Source organism: Motacilla alba, chromosome 4, assembly GCF_015832195.1.
Source record: "Motacilla alba alba isolate MOTALB_02 chromosome 4, Motacilla_alba_V1.0_pri, whole genome shotgun sequence".
Taxonomy (NCBI): Eukaryota; Metazoa; Chordata; class Aves; order Passeriformes; family Motacillidae; genus Motacilla; species Motacilla alba.
In genome coordinates this window covers 60,468,379-60,492,271 of record NC_052019.1, presented here as the reverse complement: position 1 = coordinate 60,492,271, position 23,893 = coordinate 60,468,379, and the positions used below count along the sequence as shown (strand labels likewise).

Sequence of the window (23,893 nt, the reverse complement as noted above, 5' to 3'; positions counted from 1 at the left end):
AAAAGGTAAAAATTATGTTAGTTTTTCTTAATAGTTCCACAGACAAACCTGATTACACATCATTTAAGTGTGAAGCCATTGAGGGTCTAGTATTTTTCAGGATAGAGGCATAAAGAAATAAACTGAATTAAAAAAAAAACAAACCCAAAACAACTTTCCATTTAAACAGAAAAACCAGTACAATGCTTTTATAAATATTCTCTCTGACTTCCCTGCTCTTTAGAAGCTGCCTATCAGAGAGAGCTCGTACACAATCACCTGAAGGAATTGTTGTTAATCCTGTTCTGAGTCTGAAGCAGCTTCCTGAGCCCTGTAGCTGCTGGGCACCACTTTTTCTATAGATTAATCAGGTGGAGCACCTGAAAGTTTCTTGTTTAGCTTTGCCTTTAACAAACTGATAATGACTGTAGAGATCTTTAGTGTGTGTACCTGACTGGCAGACTGTATTCTCTCTTGAGAGCATATTCTGTTACTAGCAATACAAGATAACATTTCTTCACCCAAAGGGTCATCAGGGATTGGAACAGGCTGCCCAAGGAAGTGGTATCTGGAGGTATTTTATGACGTGTGGATGTGGCACTTGAGGACATGCTTTAGTGGTGGGCTTGGCAGTGCTGGGTCTATTGTTAGACTTGAAATACCTAAATATCTGTATGATCCTAAGGCTCAGCCTGGAGTACAGCACATACCAGTCTCTACAAGGAAATGCAATCTCTGAGAAAGCCAGAGTCACCTAATGTACCAAAGTAACTCTAAATATTTAACTGCTACTTATTCAGCTGAATGGGTCAGCAGATGTGTCACTGCATGGCAAATTATTGCAGTCCTGTGCTTTGTGTCACTTTATACAACTATGGGAAAGGTTAAACATATTCTTGGAAGTTCGACCTGGTCTAATTATATCAGTTGGCTTGGGTATCAAACCATTGTGATATTTGATATTTAAGCCATTACTTTACTAACGCTACTGAAGTTCATAGCTGAACTTCCAAACATGACCTGACCTAATGGATAACAACAAATGAACCAGATTTTGGTCCCTGTCCTGCTTAACATTGCCTTCCTTCTGTCTTAGGAGGGGCATGTTCAGCATATCATCAGACAAGCATTCTGACTAGGTGAAAGCATAAAGATACAGTTCTTAGGCATGTGTAATTTTACATGTAGAAGTCTACCCAACAGATTTTCTTGACTTTGTTAGTTCAATGTTAATTCACTGTCTTACCTTTCAGCTACTTGAAATAATAATGAAATTGTTGTTAGTGATTGGTTTTCTTTAATTATATAATCAAATTCATAAATATGCTTATTGGCAAACATCTGAAGCATGTTTGTGCCAAAATAATCAGTCCATTTACAAAATTGGAGATATTTATTAATCCCTCAGAAAATTTCCAAAATCTGTTTTGAATAAAAAATACATAGTTTCCATGAAGACATTTTACCATAGACCAGAAAATCCCCTTTCATTTTCAATTTCCAGCTTTGAAAGCCTCAGTCAAAATGGGGTTCATATTAGAGAATTTCATGATGTTTGTTCATCATCAAAAGCTTGGAACACTTTCATGCCTTAAAGACTTTAAAATCTGAAGTTCACTGTTCCTAAAGTTGGTTTCAAAACCAATATTCTAAAATAAATCCTAACAATGCCAAGTAATTTAAAAACATGACAGACCTTGCCACTTTGCACATCTCAATACTAATTTAGCACAGTGTATTATGACTTCATTAATTTCAGATTTAATATATACTACAGAGGGAACTTGATTATTTGACAGAAATCCACAGAATAATGGAATGCTACTGAAAATCAGATGGAGATTTGCCTTTTAAATTTTTTGTACTGCATTATACAATTAGAGCTCTTATCTGTTTTGAACATGTAAACATTTCTGCAGAAAAGCAAGGTGGCAGGCTTTGCAGATTTGGATTTGAAAGTTTATTAGGTATAGATAGCACTATGTACACACTTATGGCATTCAACTAATTGTCTATTGTTTTATGTTCTAAATTCAAGCAAAAGAAGGGTCAGCATAAAGTACAATGAGAGCAACTGCAGTATTTCACTGCCCCATGGTAAGACAAACATGTAAAAAGATTAACTGCAACAAAAATCCCTCCCTTTGCAGTTCTGACTGATGCAAGCTTTAAATGGGAGGAGAGGATAAAGCCATCATGGGTGATTTCAGAAATAGTGACCCATACAGGAAGACAGTAAGAAATGTTTCAAGCTCAGGCTCAGGACATGGCTTTGACAATCAACGTCAAAGCTAGAAAAAAAAATACAGGTTTTTTTCCCTATTGTGTGCAACCACATTCATTGCAAAATGATGTTGATGTTGATTTGAAAAGTTTCTCAAAAGAACTGCAATTGATGCAACAGAGAGAAAGGTGAGATGTTGTCACTACCTCATCCAAAAGGATTTTTATGAGGGAAAGGGAAACAACTGTTCTCCACCTCTCTGAGGGATAAGAAGCAAAATGATGTTGTTTAAACTGCAGCAAGTAAGATCCAGGTTACACAATAAGAAAGGCTTCACCACAGTCAAGGTAACGAAGCACTGCAATAAATTATCAGGGGGTTTGCAGTCTTCCTCCCGGGAGACTGCAGAGTGTGTTGGAAAAAAGCTGCCAAGAACGACCTATGCGTGCCAGTGCCCCTGTGCTGTTCCAGAGGTGCTGGCTTCCTGGGATCCCTCCTGCACTTTCCTGTGGCTGCACGTGGCTGTGCAAAGCTCACAGAGCACAAAGTAAAAGAACCTCAAAGTGCCAGAGCATTCCATTAACTATTATCTAAATAGCACTTCAAATTTTTTAACTAGACACTGCTTTTGTTTGAAATGTATTTATGTTTTTTTAAAGATGCAATTTTAATCATACAGGAAAAAAAATCATGTTGCACTCAGCCCAAAATAATATTAATACTAATACTAATACTAATACTAATACTAACAACAGCAACAACAACAATGATGATGATGATTTTAGTACAACTATTTTAAAGTGTTAAGCTCGCCAACAATTTTGAGAGGCTTTTTTTTCCAGACTAAGGGAAACTGCTCTCCTCCCACCTTCCATGCCTAGTCTCACCTATGCAGAAAGGAAGGTACATCCCTGATAACCCTAAGTAAGGGCATCAGTTGCCTGGATTAGACCTAGGGCTGAAGTAAAGGATTTAGAATTTTTGTGAGAGACTGAGTAGCACTGTAATATCCAACAAGAAGGTTTGAGATTTTGGGGGGTGCATGTATGGTATTATTTACTTCTGAGGAGGACAAAAGAAGATCATGAGAGTGAGAAGAAGGAATCAAAGGGAAGAATGTGTGTGATGAAATAATTTTTACAGGAAGCTAATAATAAGAGAAAGCAGGAGTGAAAACTCTCTCAAATCACAGTTGTTCATAAGGTTCAGGGGAAAAGAACGAGCTGGAATGAGGTCAGAGAATGTGTTTATTGGTGAAAGAAATGAAGCAGCAAAAAAAAAACCCCAAAAACTTATGAGGCACTCAGCAGAGATAAGGCTGAAAGAAATGTCTTGCCTCACTACAGAAGTATAGTAAAGTTACTAGAAGTTTAGTAAAGGGCACACACTGGGAGCAGCAGGACCAGTACCTTCTCCAAAGCTAGAGCAGAAAAGGCAATGGTGTTTTGAAACTGGAGATGGAAGACAAGCAGAATGAAGTAAGGCTGTGACAAGAGATGTCACTCGAGGAACAATGAACTTGGTTACATTTGATCTCGTGTCAGTGCCCTTAAAGACAACTTCAGAGATGTTTGCTACCATTAAACTTAAAACCAGCTGCAAGTCAACACTTCTTACTTTTATTAAGTGTTATTCCTTATTTATTTAATACACTCTGTAGAGTGAAGTTTATTACTTCAGTCAGTTGTGGGAGCTGCCTGATAGAGAGTAAGAAGTAAGAGAGAGTAAGAAGCACAGGTTCACTTGGAATTCTCCTCTGAACTTTCCAGAGTGGGGTACATAAAAACAGCTATCCCAGTGCCAGCAGAAAAGAGAGGACATTTGGGAAAACAGCCCAAGTCCTAGTAAACATGTATTTTTTTTTGACTTCAGAGCTCATCCACTGCTATACTGGAGGTTTAATGAGGTTCCCATGTTAGAAAACACACACGGCTTAACTGAGGATACTGGAGCAGGAAAACTACAGTCTGTAAGATATAACACTCTCCTACTCACTTCACAGAAACAGAAATGAATCCACTTTCCTTTTCTTTTGGATGAGGAGATGAGATTGAAAACAGCAGAAAGAATCATGAGTATCATTTCATGTTTCAGAAGTTCAAACCCATGCAAGTATGTGAAACACTGCCCTTGCAGTTTGTGCAGCAGGAAAGCCAGAGTTGGTGAAATAGCTGCTTGAGAAACATTTTTGAGGTTTTATAACTCCAGACTGCTAAGGCTCAAACTGTGGGTATTTTACAAGACAGTTCTGCTACTGCTACCCTTCCAGCATGAGTCATTTTCTGGGTGACCTTTTAAGTCAGCCAAGAACTAAACACCACCTGTTAACTCTGTGTTTCCTATTCACTCTGCTTGATGCAACACTGTGGATGACAAAGGCTCATTAAATTATGAGGTGGGACACAAGCGAAAGCTAAAGCTTAGACATATATTTAAGCTGTTGTAGATCTACCTCAAAACACTGCCTGTCTCTATCATGCAAAATTTCCAAGCTTTATTCTGCTTCTGTACAAACAGGCTTGATGCCAAACCAAGGTCCACAATTTCTGATAATTTCTCATTTTTCCATATTTCTGCTTCATGAAGTGATGTGTTTGCATCTGCTTATAGCAAAAAAAAAAGAGTTTACATGCAATTGGTCATTGTGGGGGATTTGCAGTAGGTCAAATTTATGATTAATGCGTTGCTTTGTGTTAGCCATTTCGTGATGGCAGTAAACAGATTTAATGAATCACATGAGCTAACAGAAATGGACAGCTTGTAACATTCAAGTATCTACTAGGGTACAACACAGCAGGAAAATAAACAAGTATTTTGGTTTCTCAAGCCAGTGAACATGACTCAGGAGAAGAAAGAAGTTCTATTGAAAAAAATAAAATCTCTGCTCTAGATGTGCAGCACTTCATATCTGTATTTCTATGGAAATCAAACACTTGCTGTTGCTCTCCTAGGGGCAACTGGTCCTAAGAAATCTCCTAAGAAATTGATTTCCTTAGAGAAATCCTCCATTAGGTAACACTTCACAAATGACAGTACAATAGGACAAAGATAAATACAGCTGTTAGGGGTGGCTAGAGGCAGCACTCCTATGTCACATCACTGCAGGTGGATGTGCTGCACAGGGCATGCTTCACACGAGGCATGTTTTACTTGCTACATCTCTTTCTATGGCTGGGGATTTTTTCTGACAAAAGTTATCTTTTTCTCAGGCCCAGGACAGCATAAGAAGTAGCTCAATGGGGAGCAGGGGCCTGCTCTATTGCTGGCTGCTGTGGCTAGGGCTCACCCTCAAGTCAGAGGCAAATTCTCCTAAGGCATTCATTCTAATTAAAAAAAAACAGTGAGGAAAACAGATAAATCAAAACTTTAGTTAAAAAATCCTACTAAAGACTTTGTTATAGGCTCAGGTTGGACAAAATTTCTGACTGTCATACTAAACCCTCAGGGTCTCACCACCATCACTAGTTTCACTTCATGTTGAATAAAGAGGCATTTCAGATATCTTTACCAACAGATTTGGAATAGGCCAAAATAATAAACTCACCCTTCCCTCCCCAAGTGCTCAGGTAATCTCATCAGTGTGAAACTGAGAGCAGAGACTGTCTTGAAGTAGAGATTATTAGAGCTAAAAGCACATTCAATTTACCTGCAAGGCAATATCCTGACAACATCATTGGGCTTGTAGCCTTCGATACAAACAGCACAGTTATCAAAGTCTGGCTCAGTCTCCTACAGGAAAAAGAATATTCATCATATTTATTTTTTATTTTTTTAGCTAATCTTTTCATACAAGAGCCTATGTGACAAAGTAAAACAGTCATTGAAGCAGATTGCAAATCCAGCAATGCATTTCAAATCAGCGAGTCAGATTTTCTGACATGTTTCCAGCTGGAAACTTGCACTAGGAAGCATGCAGATTTAGTTAGTTATGTTTTAATTTTCAGAATTTTTTTAATCTTTAAAAGAATCACCCTCTCTCTGCACCCCATTTAATCCACAACTTGCTTACCAGCATTCCTCCCCCATCTGAAGGACACAGTAGCTAAATAAGCAATTGGCATCTCTGTTCTGCCTCATTGTCCCAGAGGTCTGAAGGAATCCTCAGCACAGAGTTTAATTTAGTAACAAGCATTTTGAAAAATTACCTTGTCACCTTTCCTGATCGTCCTGACTTGCAGCTTGCTGATTGCTTTCTTCGCAGCATCTCCAAGCCGGCGCTGCAATACAAAATTTGCTCTTAAGCAAAGAGCATCTCTTCATGCAGAAATCAAAACTTTTTCTCCCTAAGCTTCTTAATAATTTTAAGTACATGGAACAGCATAGTGTATAAATATAAACATAATAATTCATAAAAAGGTCACAGTACGTGTGCTACACTGCAGCAGTGCATACCAATGTAGGTAACAAGTCCATTGTTTGGTCATCCTACTTCTTCCGTCTTTTTTTTTTAATGACACTTGTTAAAAAAAATACTAAAAAAAAATTCACTCTGCAGTTAGCAGAGTGAATGCTGAACTTTATCCTTACATTGTTCCATAACTAGTTCATGACCTTCAGCAGAATACAACTTCTGAAAATGAGCTGTTAATTTTTTAACAACAAAAACTCTGAATAATCTCTCCTGTCTTTTTCCTGCAATACAGAGTTGCTTACTTTATAAAAATGAGGTGGAAGCATCTGCAGTTTCTTACAGGTAAAGCACTATATAGTCCTGCAGTAACATCCTGTCCATACATAACCATTTGCTCATTCTTTGCCTTTCTATCATTCCCTCGAGTGGACCATAAAGTGATTACCACGTGATGATTCTGACTGTTCTCCCATATTTCCAAAACACTGTTACTGTGTTGGCAGGGTCACAGCCACCAGTATTAAAGTATGTAGTAACAGCCTGACACAAAACACCGTATCCTCAGACACTGCAGATGGACATGTCTGCTCCTTGGAAGAGACTGGGAACATTGCAGGGCAGTTCACACAGTCACTGGTCAGCACCCGGTGCTACAGAGCTTGTTCCTGTATCAGTGTTCCAAGGACTTGGCTGCTCACTTGTGCTAATCCAGCAACAAGGCAGTCTGGAGACAGACTCACAGGCTGGAAAAGTCTTTGGGAGGTCATGTATTCCCATCCCCTGCTCAAGGCTGGGTCAACTTCAAAGTCAGAGCTGTGTTAGTCAAGTTTTGACTATCTCCAAGAAAGGAGATTTCACAACCTCTGTGAATAATTTGTTCCAGTGCTTAACCAATCTCAGCCTTTTTTCTTCTCTAAACATACTAATGGAATTTCCCTTTCTGGTAATTTGTGACCATTACCCTGTGCACTTCCAGGAAGAGGCTGATTCTGACTCTTCTCTGACCACCCTTTTTGCAGCTGGAAGTAGAGCCCTTCCTCCTCCTTGGCTCCCCACCCAGCTTAGTATGCTCCCTTCACCCCTCCTCAGACACCACGTACTTCTGCCCCCAGACCATACTGGTGACCCTGCTTTGGGCACTCCCCATTTTTTCTATGCCTCTCTCATATGGTTTCATGCAGCAAGGCCCACTCCAATGTTTTCTTTATAACAGTTCATGATACAGCATGTTCCAATTTGCCACCAATAAATGACTTGAACTCTTCCCTTCACCTCCTCTCCCCAGCCACATTTCCAGCCATGTGTTGCTAGAGAGAAGAGAGACTTAGGGCCTTTGGTGATCCAGAAGACATTCAACTTTCTGAGCTGGGAAACTCCTGCGCCAGAGTTCAGGGGGGCCTGCCAGCAGGAAGAGTTTCCAGCTGGAGGGGGAAGAGAGCATGAGGCCAAAAACAGGAGAAAGTTTGAGGTAATTTATAAGTTGAGACCTAATCATCACACAGACATGACCAGTAAATTTCCACTTTGGTCTTCAGATTCAACTAAAATCACTAGATTAAATTTAGAGAGTAAGCTTGTTGGATTGGAAAGGGTGACAAAACACATGCAATATTGGAAGCAGAGTGCAATTTCAGATCTGGCTAAAGAGGTGAAGACAATCTTGGCCATCAGGAGATTTACATATACGCTTTCCAGGAACTTAATTATTGCATGTGAAGGAGTACCTTGTAGTTAGACAACATCTCATTCTGTGGTCCATTTTTCTTAGAGTCTCCCTTAAATAAAAGAATCAATGAGAGTTGGAAACATTTCTTGTCAGCTATTTGGTTCCTTAATGTAAATCAAAGACAGATGGGTAACACACAGCCAGACAAGAGCCATTATGTCATGCTTCAGAAAGTGCTGGTGATCCCTTTTACCATTATTATTACTTTAATGAATGAAATGTCTCAGTTCATTTTTGCACATTCTTGAAGGGGAAAGGACAAGATTAAAAACTCCTGTACATCTTTGATTTGCTTGCTTTCATATTTGCTTTCTCTTATCTATCGTAAATAGATAAGTTCATAACTTACACATAAATGAGAGTAATTTAGTTTTTGAAAGAACACGAATTTCTTGGACTCCAGCCATAATTTCAAAGGATTCTCCCATTTGAATGTAAGGCATGCTATCAATAACCAATTATTTTTCCTAAAAGATAAGAGGCATTACAGAAGTTTAAGGGTTTAAAGTGAGGCTTAGAGATTTACAGTCATAAATCTCATAATCTCATTATCAATGCTGCAACATTCAGTACTGGACTGGAAGGAGTTAAGCATGTCAGATGCAGTGGTCTTGAGGAGATGGCAATGGTCATTAAAAAGGAAGGACAGTCGCATGGAAGGGACCACTTGTGTGTTCCTGAGAAAGTAAATGACCATAGATGCTGTCGAGGAGAAGCTACAGTAAGTGCTTCTCCCTTAATGGCCTTACTAAACTATCATCTTTGCAAGGAGATCACCTTGTACCTTGTGCAGAATGAGATGCATGAAGTATCGGACACATCTAATCACAGACAAAGGCTGCAGACTCCATCATGGGAACCATCTTCCCAAATTGCTTCAAAGATTGACATCTCTATTCAGTGGCCCAAAACTCTCATTCCAAGCCACAGCCACCAGTCTTCCTTCTCAGATAAATGCTCTACATGCTGACAGTCACATACTAAAGATTAACCCGGGACATACAAGATCCTCCTCAAGTCCAGTGCAATCACTACCTTCTTTGTCTTCCACTATCCTGCAAAACTTAAGGAGTCCAATCAGCTTCAAAATGACTGTGTAGAAAACCTCCTCTGAACAAGAAGCCAATGGAAAAAAGAGAAATGGAAAAATGTGGTAAATAAGTCTGGCACCGAAACATCATCCCCTCTTTATTTTCTCATCTCACAAACAATAAAAAGAGAACTCTAGTATTACTGGTGAAATATGAAAAACTCTGACAGACTGACAGGGTCGTTTTGTTGTAGTTGTAGCTGTTTTTAAGTCTGTGCCCTGGCTGTCACGGGGCTGTAACATCAGGTCATATTTTGCTCAATTATCTTTGGAACTTAACTTGTCATGTAATTCTAATTCTGCTTCTAATTAGCTCTAAAATGTGATAATTTTTGATTTAAACAATTTCTACAGCCTTTTACAAAATCTCTCAACTCTCTCATCTTCAGGAACCCTCTAGGAACAAGCTGCTGAGGAAACAGATTTTCTTACACAAACTTATTCTCTTCATGTCAAAAGGATTCATCATCAAGGCAACCACCAACTTCCTGGACATCTCATTAGGTGGGGAAAAAAGGTTCAATCATGTGAATATTACTACCTATCTTCTACTTCTATATGTACAGTTTTCTGTGCTAGAGGTACTCTTAAAAATTACATGTATTAAAATAAAAATTGATACCTCACCATGTTTGTAGCAGACACCCTGGCTGTAGGTGCACAAGCCCATAGTGGAAGACAATTCTGTGCTCTACTGCATTGATTCTCAGCTAAGTGGTATGAATAGACCCTGGCATTCAGCAAGAACCTTTGAAATCCTGATTCTCCACTCATCAAAATCAGGCACCTAATTGGAGTAAGCTGTGTCTTCCTTCTGGCATGTGAACTTAGATTTTGCACACATGATGAGTAAGAGTGGTGGCTGAAGATGTAGATGGACTATGTCCAGGTTTCATCTCACTGTGGAGTCACAGGAAATGATTCCAGGAGATTTTTCAGTCTTTCTAGCTGCCTCTCTCAATAGCTGGACTCATTGCTTTCTTGGTGGATAACTAAACCACTTTGTTTTAGATTTACTGCTTGCTCAGAAACTTACACCTAATGAAAGAAGGGAAGTGGACCTGGAAAGGAGAGTCACCAGATAGAGAAGGACTAGACAAAAGTGTTTATGAGGCTTGACAAAAGGACAGTATGATTTTAATCAGAAATTTGCAATCCCCTCCTTGAGCTACAAGAAAACGTGTTAAAGAAAAAACACCTCATAACTTGATGGAAAACAAAGAGGAACACTCATGGGAAGGGCAAGAGCAAGCTGAGCTCTTCTGAACTACCTACATCATTATATTCCATAGCCATGACTAAAAGAAACAAAACTAAAAAGCCACAGCAACCCATTGACACAAATAATAGAGTTTTGTTTGTATATTGCTACTGTTTTCATACGACAAGAGCTACTAAAGAGATTAGATGTCAGACAAAACTGTATGAAGAAAACTGCATGAAGACTTTTTAGGTTGCCCCTTATTATTGCCTAGTTTTTCTCACAAAAATAATAATATTAATAATTAATAATATGCAATTACTTTAGGAGGCATCCTTTCTAATTCTTCTAAAGAACAGAACTAGTATAATAACCAAGTTATTAAAACCCCTCCATAGGACAACTGCTTGTGCACATGTGGTCACATTCAAACTTTGGAAAGAAAATACTGACAAGGAAATATGTTTGAACATATAAACATATCAGTTTCAAACTATAACATATTACCTGAATGAGCTTCCCATTTTGCTGAGTTTCATGTTTATGTATGTCTATTTACACTGCTAAGCTGCCTGTATAATTACTTGACTGAAAGCACACTTACACACACAAATTAGGCACGCATGTGCTTTTGTAGACAAAGAGTCTAAAAATTATCACAGCCATTGCAGTCACAGTGAATCTGCTGCCAATGATGTTCAAATTCCAGCTGGGATAGTCTCGTTCTTGCTATCCAAAATTCCAGACTGTATATTTAAATGGAAAATACATTCTTTCTGTCTGTAAATACAGAGCAGCTGCTCTCTATCTCAGAGGATGCCTGAATTTCAATGGCAGAGGGTGAGGGATTCCTACATGTCAAGTATTTGTTACAGAGTGTGTAGCAGGGCTTTTCTCTACAAGATGATTATTCATACTCTGAGTTTTACCTTTTCTGCAGAATAAGCAAGGTAATCCTCCTGGCCCTGATAGTAATTTATTGACAGTTCAGAAACCTCTCTGAATTACAGTGCATTTTTTACAGTGGAGTAAAATGGTTATCTCTTCAAATTTCATATGTTGATAACATTTTCTACTGTACCATTAGAATGAAATGTACAAGCCTCAGCTTCCCAGTTCTGCTCAGATAGTTGCATCCAGCCAAGAAAATATTAAATTTATTATTATTGTTGCTATTATTATTCACTGCCAAACTACCATAAAGATGAGTACTTTATAAAACCACTGCTACTGACTTCGCTTCAGCTCTGTAGGCTTTTTATCTCTTTCAAGGGCTTTGGATAAGGTGCCAAAACCAATAATAATGGTTTAATAACATTAGTGGCTATCACTGCAGTCCGGATCAGTGATCATTGTCAAATGAAGAGAGACATATTTGTCTTTCTAGCCCAAGACCCGTCTAAGGAAACATTAAAGTGAGAATAGGTTTTTTTCCCCCTTTCTTCACTCATCATGAACACTGCTACACACACATATACCTCACAATGTTTTAGTCAGCATTTTGATCTCAAGGGTCCTTAGTTATATATATTGCTATGACATTTACCTATATGTACCACAACAATATTTTCACAAAAAAAAATCACCTTTCTGTCTATTTTTTGGTGTTTTGCGTAAGGAAAAAAACCCATAATATACATACACTATTAATTTCTTTTTTTTCTTGAATCCCATTTATACTGACATAAGTCTTGGATTTTCCCAGTCACAGTCATTTCTTTATTCTTATTCTTTTCACTTTCTTGGGCTTTCTTTTGGTTTTCTGTTTTTACTACACATTGACAATTTCTTCAACTTTTACTTCTACAATAAATCCCGTGGCCATTTTTTGGAAACACAAACAGTTACTCCAGCCCTGCTCACCTGATTTCTGTCTCTAGCATTTGCGTAGCGGAATCTCTGGATGTAGTAGAAGACCAGCCATGCCAAGGAGATGATCATCAGCACAATGAAGGAGATGGAGACGAACACCACCGAGGTTCGGCTGACGTATTTCTGCAGGTTGCGTGTCCCGATGGTTATGTACATCATCACAGTAATGTTCCTCTCCAGGAGGCTCACTATCTCTTTTCCTTTGGGTTCAGGAATCATTATTGCTACAACATCTTCTAAGCCTATCAAACAGAGAGAGAACCTTAAGTAAAACAAGTGACCACCAAAAGGCAATCATAGAATCACAGCTTATACTGAGTTGGAAGGGACTCACAAAGATCACTGAAGTCCAATTCCTGACCCTGCACAGGACATCCCAAGAATTCCACTATGTGCCTGAGAACTTTGTCCACATGCTTCTTGAACTCTGTCAGGCTTGGTTCTGTGACCACTTCCCTGGGGAGGCTGTTCCAGTGCCCAACCACTCTTTGGGTGAAAAATCTTAATATCCAACCTAAATCTCCCCTGACACAGCTTCATACCATTTATTCGGGTCCCATAACTGCTCATTGGAGAGAAGAGATCAGTGCCTGCCCTGCCGCTTCCCCTCCTAATGAAGTTACAACCGCAATGAGGTCTCCCCTCAGTCTCCTCTTCTCCAGGCTGAATAGACCAAGTGACCTCAGCCACTCCTCATACAACTTCCCCTCAAGGCTTTCACCATCCTCGTGGCCCTCCTCTGGACACTGTCTAATGACTTCATGTCTTTTTTATATTGTGGCACCCCAAACTGCCCCCAGCACTCAGGGTGAGGCTGCTCCAGTGCAGAGCAGAGCAGGACAATCCCCTCCCTTGCCCAGTTGGTGATGCTGTGCCTGATGCCCCCCAGGACGCAGTTGCCCTCCTGGCTGCCAGGGCACTGCTCACATTGAACTTTCCATCGACCAGGACCCACAGGGCCCTTTGCACAACGCTGCTCTCCAGCCTCTCATTCCCCAGTCTTTCTGTACATCCAGGGTTGCCTCGTTCCAGGTGCAGAATCTGGCACTTGCCCTTGTTGAACTTCCTATGGTCGGTGATTGCCCAGCCCTCTGATTCGTCCAGCTTTCGCAAAAAAGTAACAAGAAATTTGTGCTTTCTTCTGCTCTTCCCTCCTGTTTACCAAGAGGGAAGTCAGACGAACCTGGTGAAGGTTTCAACTGAAACCAGTTAGACAATGTGTTTCTACATACGAGATACGTAAAATGTGTTCCATGGGTTGACATAAACACAGATTTCTAGCACTACTGAGGCTTAGCTGGACGGTATTTCTGTAAACACTGCAAACAGGGAGGTACACTGCATCCAACACTCCATATACATTTATGACAGTCTGTTTTGCAGGGTCATGAGTCTGTCAGAGAAGCCCCTCCAAACTCTGCATTCAGACCAGAAACAGTTTCAATCAGAGATTCCTACACGGTTTCACAATTGGAATACGCCAAAGCGTCACTGCTCTTGCACCAGGCTGGCAACCAAAGAACAGCTCAACATGTTCCCAGTGGCTCCACACAGCCCAAGCCCTACCAGCAACTTGGAACTCTCTGCCAGGAGCTTGACTCTCCAACTGATACAAGTTTAAAGTCAAGATCACTGTTTAATTCCATAAACAATTGCCTCTGCAGCCCTGATCAGCCCCCTGACACAGGGTGCAGCATGGCCCCACAAGGATGCACATCAGCACAGCTGATGGCAGCAAAATTTCACTAATGGGATGAAGCAGGGACTTCCTACAGTCCTGCCAAGCCTTCTGTCATGACCCTGTGAACTGGGCCCTCCACTGATTTAGCTATCCTCAACTCCACACCAGTTTTCATCTCTGTACAGCACTTTTTGATGTTACTTGCATCACACATTGCTGAAACTGTTTTCTTTTCAACTTTAAGTCCCCTGTGTACATTAAATATATGTGGTCTGAAATTATCTGGGAATCACCAGGCTGTTAAATGCGCTTTATGGCTTCACAAATAAACGATCACCGCTTTACAGTTTAATACTAGGGATATTCTGTTCTTTCACTTCATGAAACAAGCATGTAGACAATTTTTACACCTAAACTATGTTTTGCTATAGCCAATTGTTCTAAATAGCTAAGGACAGACAGGGTGTATTGTAATGTAAAAATGTGCTAGGAACAACAGTAAATGAAATTATCACAAACTGGCATTTAGAAAGGTACAAACTGGGGGTGTCTGAACTCAAAGAGCTATGCTGGGGTGGGGCCTCAGAATTCCACATGAAATTCAAGGAATGTTGTTAACCCCATAGCTGTCTGTATTTTGACTGTGGCAGGAGGAGAGAGCATTCATACGGGCATTCATGGAGATGGGAAGGGATCACTCAGCCACAAATGGAGGTGTGGGAGGGTGACTTGCATTTTCAACAGCATCCTTCTCCCTCCAAGCTGGTATCCAATGTGAGCTTCACCAGTTCAGCACTGTATCCCAGCCTTCAAAGTCCAGTTCAGACATTTCTTCACTAAGAAACCCTGTGAGGTATAAACCAGGTTTTCAAATGGATTTGGATGCTGAAGGCCATGAGGTGTTTGGCAGGACTTTGGATATACACAGGGGGGTGGTGTTCAGCAGAAAACACTAATTGTGGTGGAAAATTTATAAAGTTCTGCGGGATGCCTGCATTAGCTGTAGGTACTGAAATAGCTGTGGCAGACTGCTGCTACTCAGAGAAATCTGCTATGAAGCTGGGAACGGAACCCTCCTCTCTCAAGTCTCAGAGCAGAAGTGCAAACACCACCCCTCTTCCTCTGTTGAGGCCTTCCATCATAATATTTCCCTAATTATGAACAGGTCAGTCAATTAATAGAGAGGATCAAATGTTTGGCCAAGTCAAGAGTTTTAGATATTCATGACTGGAAACTTAACCTTCCTGCTAATACTATAAAACATTACTGCTTTTCAGCTATTCCCCTTAATTTTTTTCTATCAAGAGTCTACCATCAGCAGTCAAGATAAATCTAGCCTTGCAACTCTTCTGATACCTATTTATTACAAAAGGCTAATGCAAAAATTACCCTAATGGCCTAGGGAGAATTTGCCAAGTCTCAAAGTGGCTGAGAAGGGCACTAGTGCCATGCCAATAATTTTCCTGCAGTCAAAAAGAAAAATTGTCTGGAGCAGGGCTTAGCTGTCCTCATGGCTTCCTTTGTTCTCTTCCCTGTCTTCAAAAAAATATATATTTCATTTCATTCTACAGGAAAACCAAGGCACCAATCTCACGCATAGCCAAAAAAAAACCCACAGTGAAAAATTCCACAGCCAAAATTACTGAATTTAATCAACTGCCCTCAAAAGCCAGCACTCTGTCCAAATGACTTGTCCAGTACTGATCTTTAACATCATGGTCAGTATAACCTAGGACACTGCATGGATATCACCTGAAAGCCTATGAAAATGGAGATAGAGACAAACCCATTTCCAGTAGAAAACACAGGTAGTATCTTAATGAATTAATTATCTTGAATCTTGCATGTCTTTAAAAACTTTAACAATGTGTTTAATTATGTTCAATTATATTATAGTTTATTATGTTTAATATGGCTTTAATATATTTCTGGACACAGGACACTAAGCAAATTGCCATGGATATATACTAAATACAACTTTTTTGAAATGCAAATACACTGTTATTCCAAGAGGAAAGCAGCTGCTTTTCTGCTTTTATTTATTCAAACCCTCAATATATTAAAATTTCAGGCTACCTGGTTATTTTCTGGGAAAATATTACCACTTGTAATGAAGCATTGTTGGCAAAAATAACCAGAGTAGTGACAAATAACAATCAGATTTTTAAAAATGTTTTACAGATTTTATGATAATTTCTCCAAGACATTACAGAGAATGCTATTTATCAATCATGTTATTAAGCTATGTTTTTAATCTCAAATATGTTCATATTAGGAAGAAAATAAAAGAAAAATAAAGTAATTTATTTCTCTTTTCTTTCTTTTTAAACAAAATATTTGCATTATCTCAGTTTCACATAAGCTGCAACATACATAAAAAGTATGCAAATTTAAGAAAGGAAAAAACATAATGAGACATCAGTGTTAGAGGTGCATTTTTATGCCCAAGTACACATTTTCTCAACATATCTAAAAAAGAAAAAGGATCTAGTAACATGTACTGATGCTTCCCTTGCAAGTGAAATGCTACCCCTGCCTTTCATTAAACACACCCACAGTGGGAACTGCATTTTGTGGCACTCTTGTTCCTTAACACATTTCTTTTCTTTTTCTGGCCAACATTAATGCAGAGTTTGACATGAATTTTTAAGCAGCTGTCACGATGAATCAGAGATCCATAAATCAAAGGCATTTAGGCTGAAGTGAATGGATTTTATTCTTTTTTTTTTTTTTTTTTTTGGCTAGGAAACATTTAACATAGCAGTGTTCTCTCCTAACGAAACAAATAAGGCAGAAATTACAGGCATTTGGGATGATTTAAGTAATTTTAACTTGCTGAAGCCTACCTGCCTAATCAATATTTCTGGGTGGAGAAAATGCATGCTTCGGAAAAAGATCCAGAGATCCAGAAGACTCTCTCCAAACCCACCCTCTCCATGCAGTTCTTGGCTATACATTATACACGCTGTACTTGGAAATACATTTCAGCAGGTATGTCTTCATGCAAAACCTGCAAACTTCAAGGGTAACTATCTATTCACTAGTGACAGAGGAAATTAAAGATTTTAGTGCAGTAACAGTGGCTTTTGTAGAAGAAATGAACAAGTTTTACACCCAGAAAATGTACATAAATGCTACACCTTAGCTGCAGGCTGTGCTTACAAACCTGTGATATTCCTTGATTTTGCTCTGGGAGCTTTCAGAGGTGACACTGAACACAGTCCTCTCTTCTCATTAGCAGTCAGGCCCAGCAGTGGCAGGGCTGCTCCTTCAATGCTTTGTCAGTTTTTGATGGAGACTCTAAAATGTGGTCTTTCTGACACATTTTAGAATAGGCAGTTTAATTCTTCATGCTTGGCAACAGCTAGAAGTCAGTCAGAGAAGTTAATTGAACTATTTGAATAGAATTTCAATTGGGGAAGCATATAGAGTCTTCGCTCCAAGATATCCTATCAAGATATAAATGAAGATTTGTCTTATGTTGTAGATCAAAATCAAGCAGTAAAGATTTTTTAAGTGAAAATCCAAACACTATTTTGAATTCAGAAATTGCCCTGACATTGCCCTGAAATTGTCCAGTGTTCAATCTGGCTCCGAACCCAGGAACAGAAACTTTACAGGAAGGTGCAAGAGCCTAAGCAACTCCTCCTTGAAGGAGTTTCTTGAAGAAATGATTTAGTTTTTAGGAATCCATTTCAGTAACCAGCAGCTATTGTAAGGAAGTAAAACAGACACAAATCTAATTCCATATCTCACCCAGGCTCAGCCTGCAGTCTGTACCAGCCCCAGGCAGTGTCAGGGAATTCAGTGGCGGTGGTGGTTTCTGGAAGCTCAGCAGTGCTCCCTCTGCATAAGGGCTCTCTGTGCTGCCAACCACTGAGCTCTCCTGCCACAGCTCGTGCCGCTGCCTACTTCCCTGTGAATGGATTTTATGCTGTGGTCTGGATGATGGGTAATATTTTAAAGCAAATTCACAGCAAAGAACAGACATTTGTTAAAAAAATACTCTTTTTTTCTTCAGCTGAACAGCAACTCAGCTAAAAAATTACTACTTAAGAGAATGAAGAGGACTCCATGGTGATGGTGGTGTGGCAATTGTCTACGCTATAGCCAAGAACAGTCTGTTTGGCCATCAGAAGATACTACCTTCTGTTGCAGATCTTGCTCTCTTTGAAAAGAGTATTGCTTTATATCTGTGTTTGGTACCTTTCCAATGAAGTTACATGAGAAATGGTATATAGGTTAATGAGAATGCCTGTATGAATTGCCCTAATATCACAGAATCATAGAAAAGTTTAGGTTGGAAGGGATCTTTAGGATCCCTTCCAACCTCCCTGCCATGGGTAGGGATGCCATTCATTAGATCAGGTTGTTCAGGGCCCCATCCAAGCTGGCCTTGAACTACTATCTCAGTTGCAAAATGTGCCCTTGAACTACTCTCTTAAAATTGCAACAAAGGTTCTAAGTCTTTATGACCATCCACTGAGAGCTCAAGTTCAGTTCTTCTATTCTGCATAGTGCAATTATAAATTGATCAGAATAACAGCTGCTACCTGTTTTTCTTAGAAAAACCCAACAGCTTAGCCTTACATTATGCTTTTTGTGAACTCAAAAAGTACATTTGAAAAATCAAAGCAATATTTTTAAAAAAATGATCTCTGAGCTTCACCCAATTTGGGGAAGAAGAAGCATAATATTTGTTTAAACAATGTCCTAGACACTTACGCAGGCAAACAGGGAAACATTACATTACTGGTAAGAAATCAAAGTGGGTAAAAGGACTGTTCCCTGCAGGAAACTTTCCCTACTGGGCATTCAAGGCATTGGCCTCAAATTGAAGTATTAATTAATTAATTAATTAATAATACTATAGGAAAAACATTGTCAGGAGAAGAGCAATATACAGTAAGTGGCAGTAATACATAGCCAACACAACATATGTCACAGGTGAATGACTACAGACTGTCATATATAATCTCACATAAACTGTCTCAGTGCCAGGGGACTGGAAAGGACACCAGTTTCTAATGGGGTTTCATAACAGATATGAGCAGCTACAGATCAGCTAAAGTTATTCAGTGAGATTCCTCACCTAAGACTCTTAAGCCAAAAAGGCGGTTCTGAATAAATGAGGAAGGGCCTCACATGAGAACATAAGGGGTTAAAACACAGGATCTAGGTGTTCAAAACATCCAAGAGCAACTAGGTACAAAAAACATCTAGGAATCACAAACTGCTGAAGGCTGGGAGAGCCATTCTGGATAGGCAGCATTCAACGTTTACCCCGTGCTTATTCTCTTCCCAACGCAGCTGCTGTTCACCATCATGAGAAACACCATCTGAGACAGATGGACATTTGGTCTCAAACCATAGTTTTGTTTTCACACTAACTGGGAACTGAAAGTTCTAACTCCTGTGGAGAGAAGAAAGATTAATTCAAATAATGACACCAAACCAACAGGGCCAAAGTCAGAGGTCTGATTACACCAAGAAGTCTCTGTCTAAGCCAAAATAGGGAAACCATACCTGTTTCTGAGAACAGCGATGAACAAGGAAGGACAGGGGCTGAGGCAGTCAGTGCCTCTTGCTTTTCACAGCCCCAGTGAGGGACTGATCCAAGGCAGAAGGGTGCATTTCCGATGTGGAGGCAGGAGGGTGGGCTGAGCTCTGTACCACATATGTGAACACCAAATGTCCAGCTTCCCCCACAGGGGTATGAACACAGAATAAAGCAGAGGAAAGCAGCAGCAACATGTGAGGTGACTGCATCCTCCATCAACCCTCATGCTGAACATCACACTTGGGTCCTGCAGATGGACCTGGCCACCTCTTCTCTCAGTAATGCCATCCCAGAAAGGCATTACTGTCACCAAGGGCAAGGGACTGGGGAGGTTTTAGGCAGGATTTCAGCCTACAGCGTGGGAAAGCTGCAGAGCAGGATGCAGATGTCTTTGCCCACCCACTTCTGCACTCCACAGGCACTGCCATCCCCCAGGTACCCCCATGCAGCAGCCCTTCTGCCCTCCCACCCTGTTGGGTGGAGGAGGAGAGATGACAGCAGAACAGCAAAGCAGGAACGCCACTGTTCTTTCTTCCCACTGCTAAAACTGAGACACACTGAGCAGCCCTTCCAGGGTGTCCAGCCTGAGAAGAAAAAAATGCAGGGGAAGGCCAGAAGCAAATACAGCCTAGCAGCACATGGGCCTGTTTTTGTGGATATCAAGCTACTGAAGCTATCAGAAAACAAGATTTCTCCATACAATAATTTTTATTTTTTTACTCTCAAGCCCTTGCTTTGCAATAATTTAGGAGCTTTCATCTCCTCCCAACCAACATTTTCAACTTGCTTTCCTTGTATGTTATAAAGCAGAGAGATATTTCCTTCAGCTTACCCTCTCACTAGTTTCCCACTTCTCCTTGGCACTGCTGGCACTTGCCTTGGTCCTTTACCCATCTTCCAAAACATTTAACTTTAAATCAGGTTTCCTTTAAAAGGCAAATGCAGCAACCATGGAGAGAGCAGTGACACCTTCTCCCTACAGCACTTTTCCCATTCGCAAAAGAAGGTAATTAGGAAATTCTTTTACACAAACTATTTTTTTCCTTAGACAATCTTATTGCCATGAAACATTTGTAATTGCAGAAGCACAAGTATCTATTAGGATAATTAAATAACACGTAGGGAAAAAAGATGTTCTGATGTAAATGGCTGACTACAGTATTTAAGTAAGGAATATAAAAGTTTGCTATTCTGTCCTGAATTGGACAACAACAACCTCCAGCAGAGCTTTCTTGGTTAACTTCTTTTGATGCTAAATCCAGGAGAGGCAAGATGCTTCTGACTGTGATCTTTCCTCTGATAAGCAGCTTCAGACACTTTATTGCTGTTTAGGGACAAAGAAATTTCTGTTCATGTTTTTGCAATCAATGCTGATCTTCCCAAGGCTGTAAGAGCTCAGAATATATTGACTTTCTCAAAATTTTATGCAGCAACTGCAGCAAAGGAAAAAGAAGTAAACAGTGACAAAGCTCACAAAATCAAAGTCAGCATGATAGCTGCATTTTTCCTGGGCTTCTTTCCTATAGTATCAGCTCATCAGTCTGCTGAACTAACCAATGCTAATGAACCAATGTAGTGATACATATTCATACTTAATTTACAGAAAACAGGCTGCTCTTCAAGAGGTTTTCTCAGATCCCAGCCCAACCTAAGGCACAAATTGTTGAGACACTGTTATCTTAACCAGGATAGTACTTCATTATAATTGTTAAGCTTTTGTACTGAAGACCTCCCCAGAACTTCTCCTCGGTTTCTAAACCATATATATACTGCTAATAGCATATGCCACTTGTTTTCTGTATTGGAATTTGCACTGGGATACTTACGGGTTTTTTTACATATGGGGGCCCAGAAAGACTCCTTCATGCAGGCTTTACAGCTCAGCTATGCTCCAACTCAGACCAAAAGATGCTACAGGGAAAATTTATTAGTAAAATACAACCTTTTCAGAGTTCTGGCAAAACACACCCACTGTCTAAAGCAGATGCTGCTTTGATATTTTCAGTGGAATTGTGCCAAAAGAAAATATACCTTAAATAGCATCTTATGTAGTCAGGGTAGAATACAATGCAAACACAAACCAGTTAACGTGCCTGGTGCTCTCAGAAGAGTGTAAATATATATTCTCGACACAGAAAAAAAATGCTGCCATTATTATGGAGATTAATCATTATTACTATATGCATTATTATGAAGCTTCTAATCTAAACTTCAGACACAGAATTAGTGGGTTTTTTTCACGTACTGACCAATCCTGCCCACTTACTCATAACATGAAGAAAATATTAGTGACATACATTTTCCCCTGGAGAGCAGAGGATCAGGAAATTTCCAAGCCATTAAAACAGGAAAAAAGAGAAGAAGGCATGTATGCAAAAATATAATTTCAACAAAAATGCCTGGGTTCCAATCACTGGTTCTCATCACTGATCCAAAGACTGGAACTGCATCAGTTCCCAGTGCAAGCCCAACCAGTTTCAAAGGTGCTGTGGCACCTGCAGGCTGCTGAGGGCTCTCCCAGCACCTCCTAGGCACAGCAGGTCATCCTACTAGTTAGGAGAGCCACCTCAGCACTCCAATTCTTGTGCTAGACAGCTCAAGTCTACCCCGGCTTCCCTGTGATCCCCACTTCCACAGTGACTCAGGAATGGGACACCACGGGCCGCAGACTGGAGACAAGGGAATAAAGGATGCTGTCTCCTGTTCAGAGAGGCAGGACTATGCACTTCTTCCTCCTACACCATCAAACCTGCCAGTCAGAGCAGCCTTACAGGACATGCGTCTTTCTGTTCCAGAGAAGATGAATGAAAATCCCCAGACTAAGAGATTCAGACAACTCTGGCTGAAGCCACACACAGCTCTGATGGCACTGCATAGGCTGGAGTGGTTTCTGGTTCAAAAAGCACAGAATGAAAGAGTAAAGAGATAGAAAAGAGCATGGCACATCTGCTGTGGCTTTAGGCTACATTGCTGGGCATACTCCAGTTCAAGAGACCCTGAATTAGCTGGACAAGAAACAGACTCAGAGCAACAATCTGGAAATTTCATACAATTACTTAAGGGAATTTCCTCTTTCCTCACTCAGGGAAATAATATAATGTCCCCAGAGGTGCAAAAACTGTTTTTATCAGTCTGATAAGAACAATGAATTAAAATGAAGCAAAAAGAGAGAAAAGAGTGAAAATAAATGGTAAAAAGCAAAACAAAAGGATAAATAAGTAAAATCTCAGGCAGAAGGTGAGGAACACAGCAGAGTGAAATAAGCCAAAGCTGAGGCAGCATACCACCAGCACACGCTCAAACCCTCCAACACTGCTGATCATCCCTCAGTGCTATTAGATTTTTAGGAGAGTTTTCTACGCCTCTACAATATGTGCCATTAGCTCTCTCTTTTCTAAGTTGAGTGACCCCTGTCTTACGCAGCCATTCCTCATATGGAAGCCATTCCATACCTTTGAACATACTTTTCCACATAGGGGATGGATAGGTTTGATTAATAGTGGCTCGTTTGCCAACATTTTTTTTGTAGTTGCTGCCACCTGAAAGACTACCCCAGGAAGAAAAAAGGATTCAGTTTTTCATGCTCAGTGTAAGTTCTTGCCACAAGCTGGATCCACCTTCTTTGTCACCTCCTGTTGGTGTCACAGGGGAGACTGATGCCCCAAGTTTTTGCACCTTCTGCAAAAGCAGCAGTTGAGTTTTCATGTAGTAGTTAGACCTCATTTGCTCTAATCTGTGATAACAAAATCATTCCAAAAAGTACAAAGAAATACTGAAATTATTTTTCAGTTCAAGCAACCCTTTGCTTTATATCTTCCAAGCTCCTGGAAAAACACATATTCCTGTGGGTCCAGCAACAGCGGCCCTGTCTTAGTTCATTTTTCCTCAGACGTAAACATGAATAACAAAGTCTCTCTTGGTTTTTCTTGGAGAAATCTTGTTTCCTCAAGAACCTTGTTAGGAAAACCTTCCATTTTGAGGATGGGGCAGAGCTGCTCAATCTGTGGCCTTCATTTTCAGGCATTAGGGTAAAAAGCTGATTAAAACTGGGGACCTATTCCATACACTAAAATATAAAAGTAAAATCAGTATGAATCAGACAGAAAAACAGGCAAAAGTATATTGTGTGGTTAATAAAATTCATCTCCTTTGTCAAGAAATCAATTTTTATTTTATTAGTCTCAGTCAATTTTCACTTCAAGTCTCAGT

The 23,893-nt window shown here is 40.0% G+C and overlaps 1 protein-coding gene across 1 annotated transcript in view; it reads right to left on the bottom strand.

Annotated features, from left to right (window-relative positions):
• The window catches only part of RNF150 (ring finger protein 150), a 111,333-nt gene that overhangs the window by 31,135 nt on the left and 56,305 nt on the right, over positions 1-23,893 (bottom strand). Inside the window, exons 2-4 of the mRNA XM_038134553.1 lie at positions 12,435-12,685; positions 6,349-6,420; positions 5,850-5,932 (exon numbers count right to left, since the gene is read on the bottom strand). Coding sequence (XP_037990481.1) covers positions 5,850-5,932; positions 6,349-6,420; positions 12,435-12,685 — 406 coding nt within the window. The remainder of the gene's footprint in view (positions 1-5,849; positions 5,933-6,348; positions 6,421-12,434; positions 12,686-23,893) is intronic.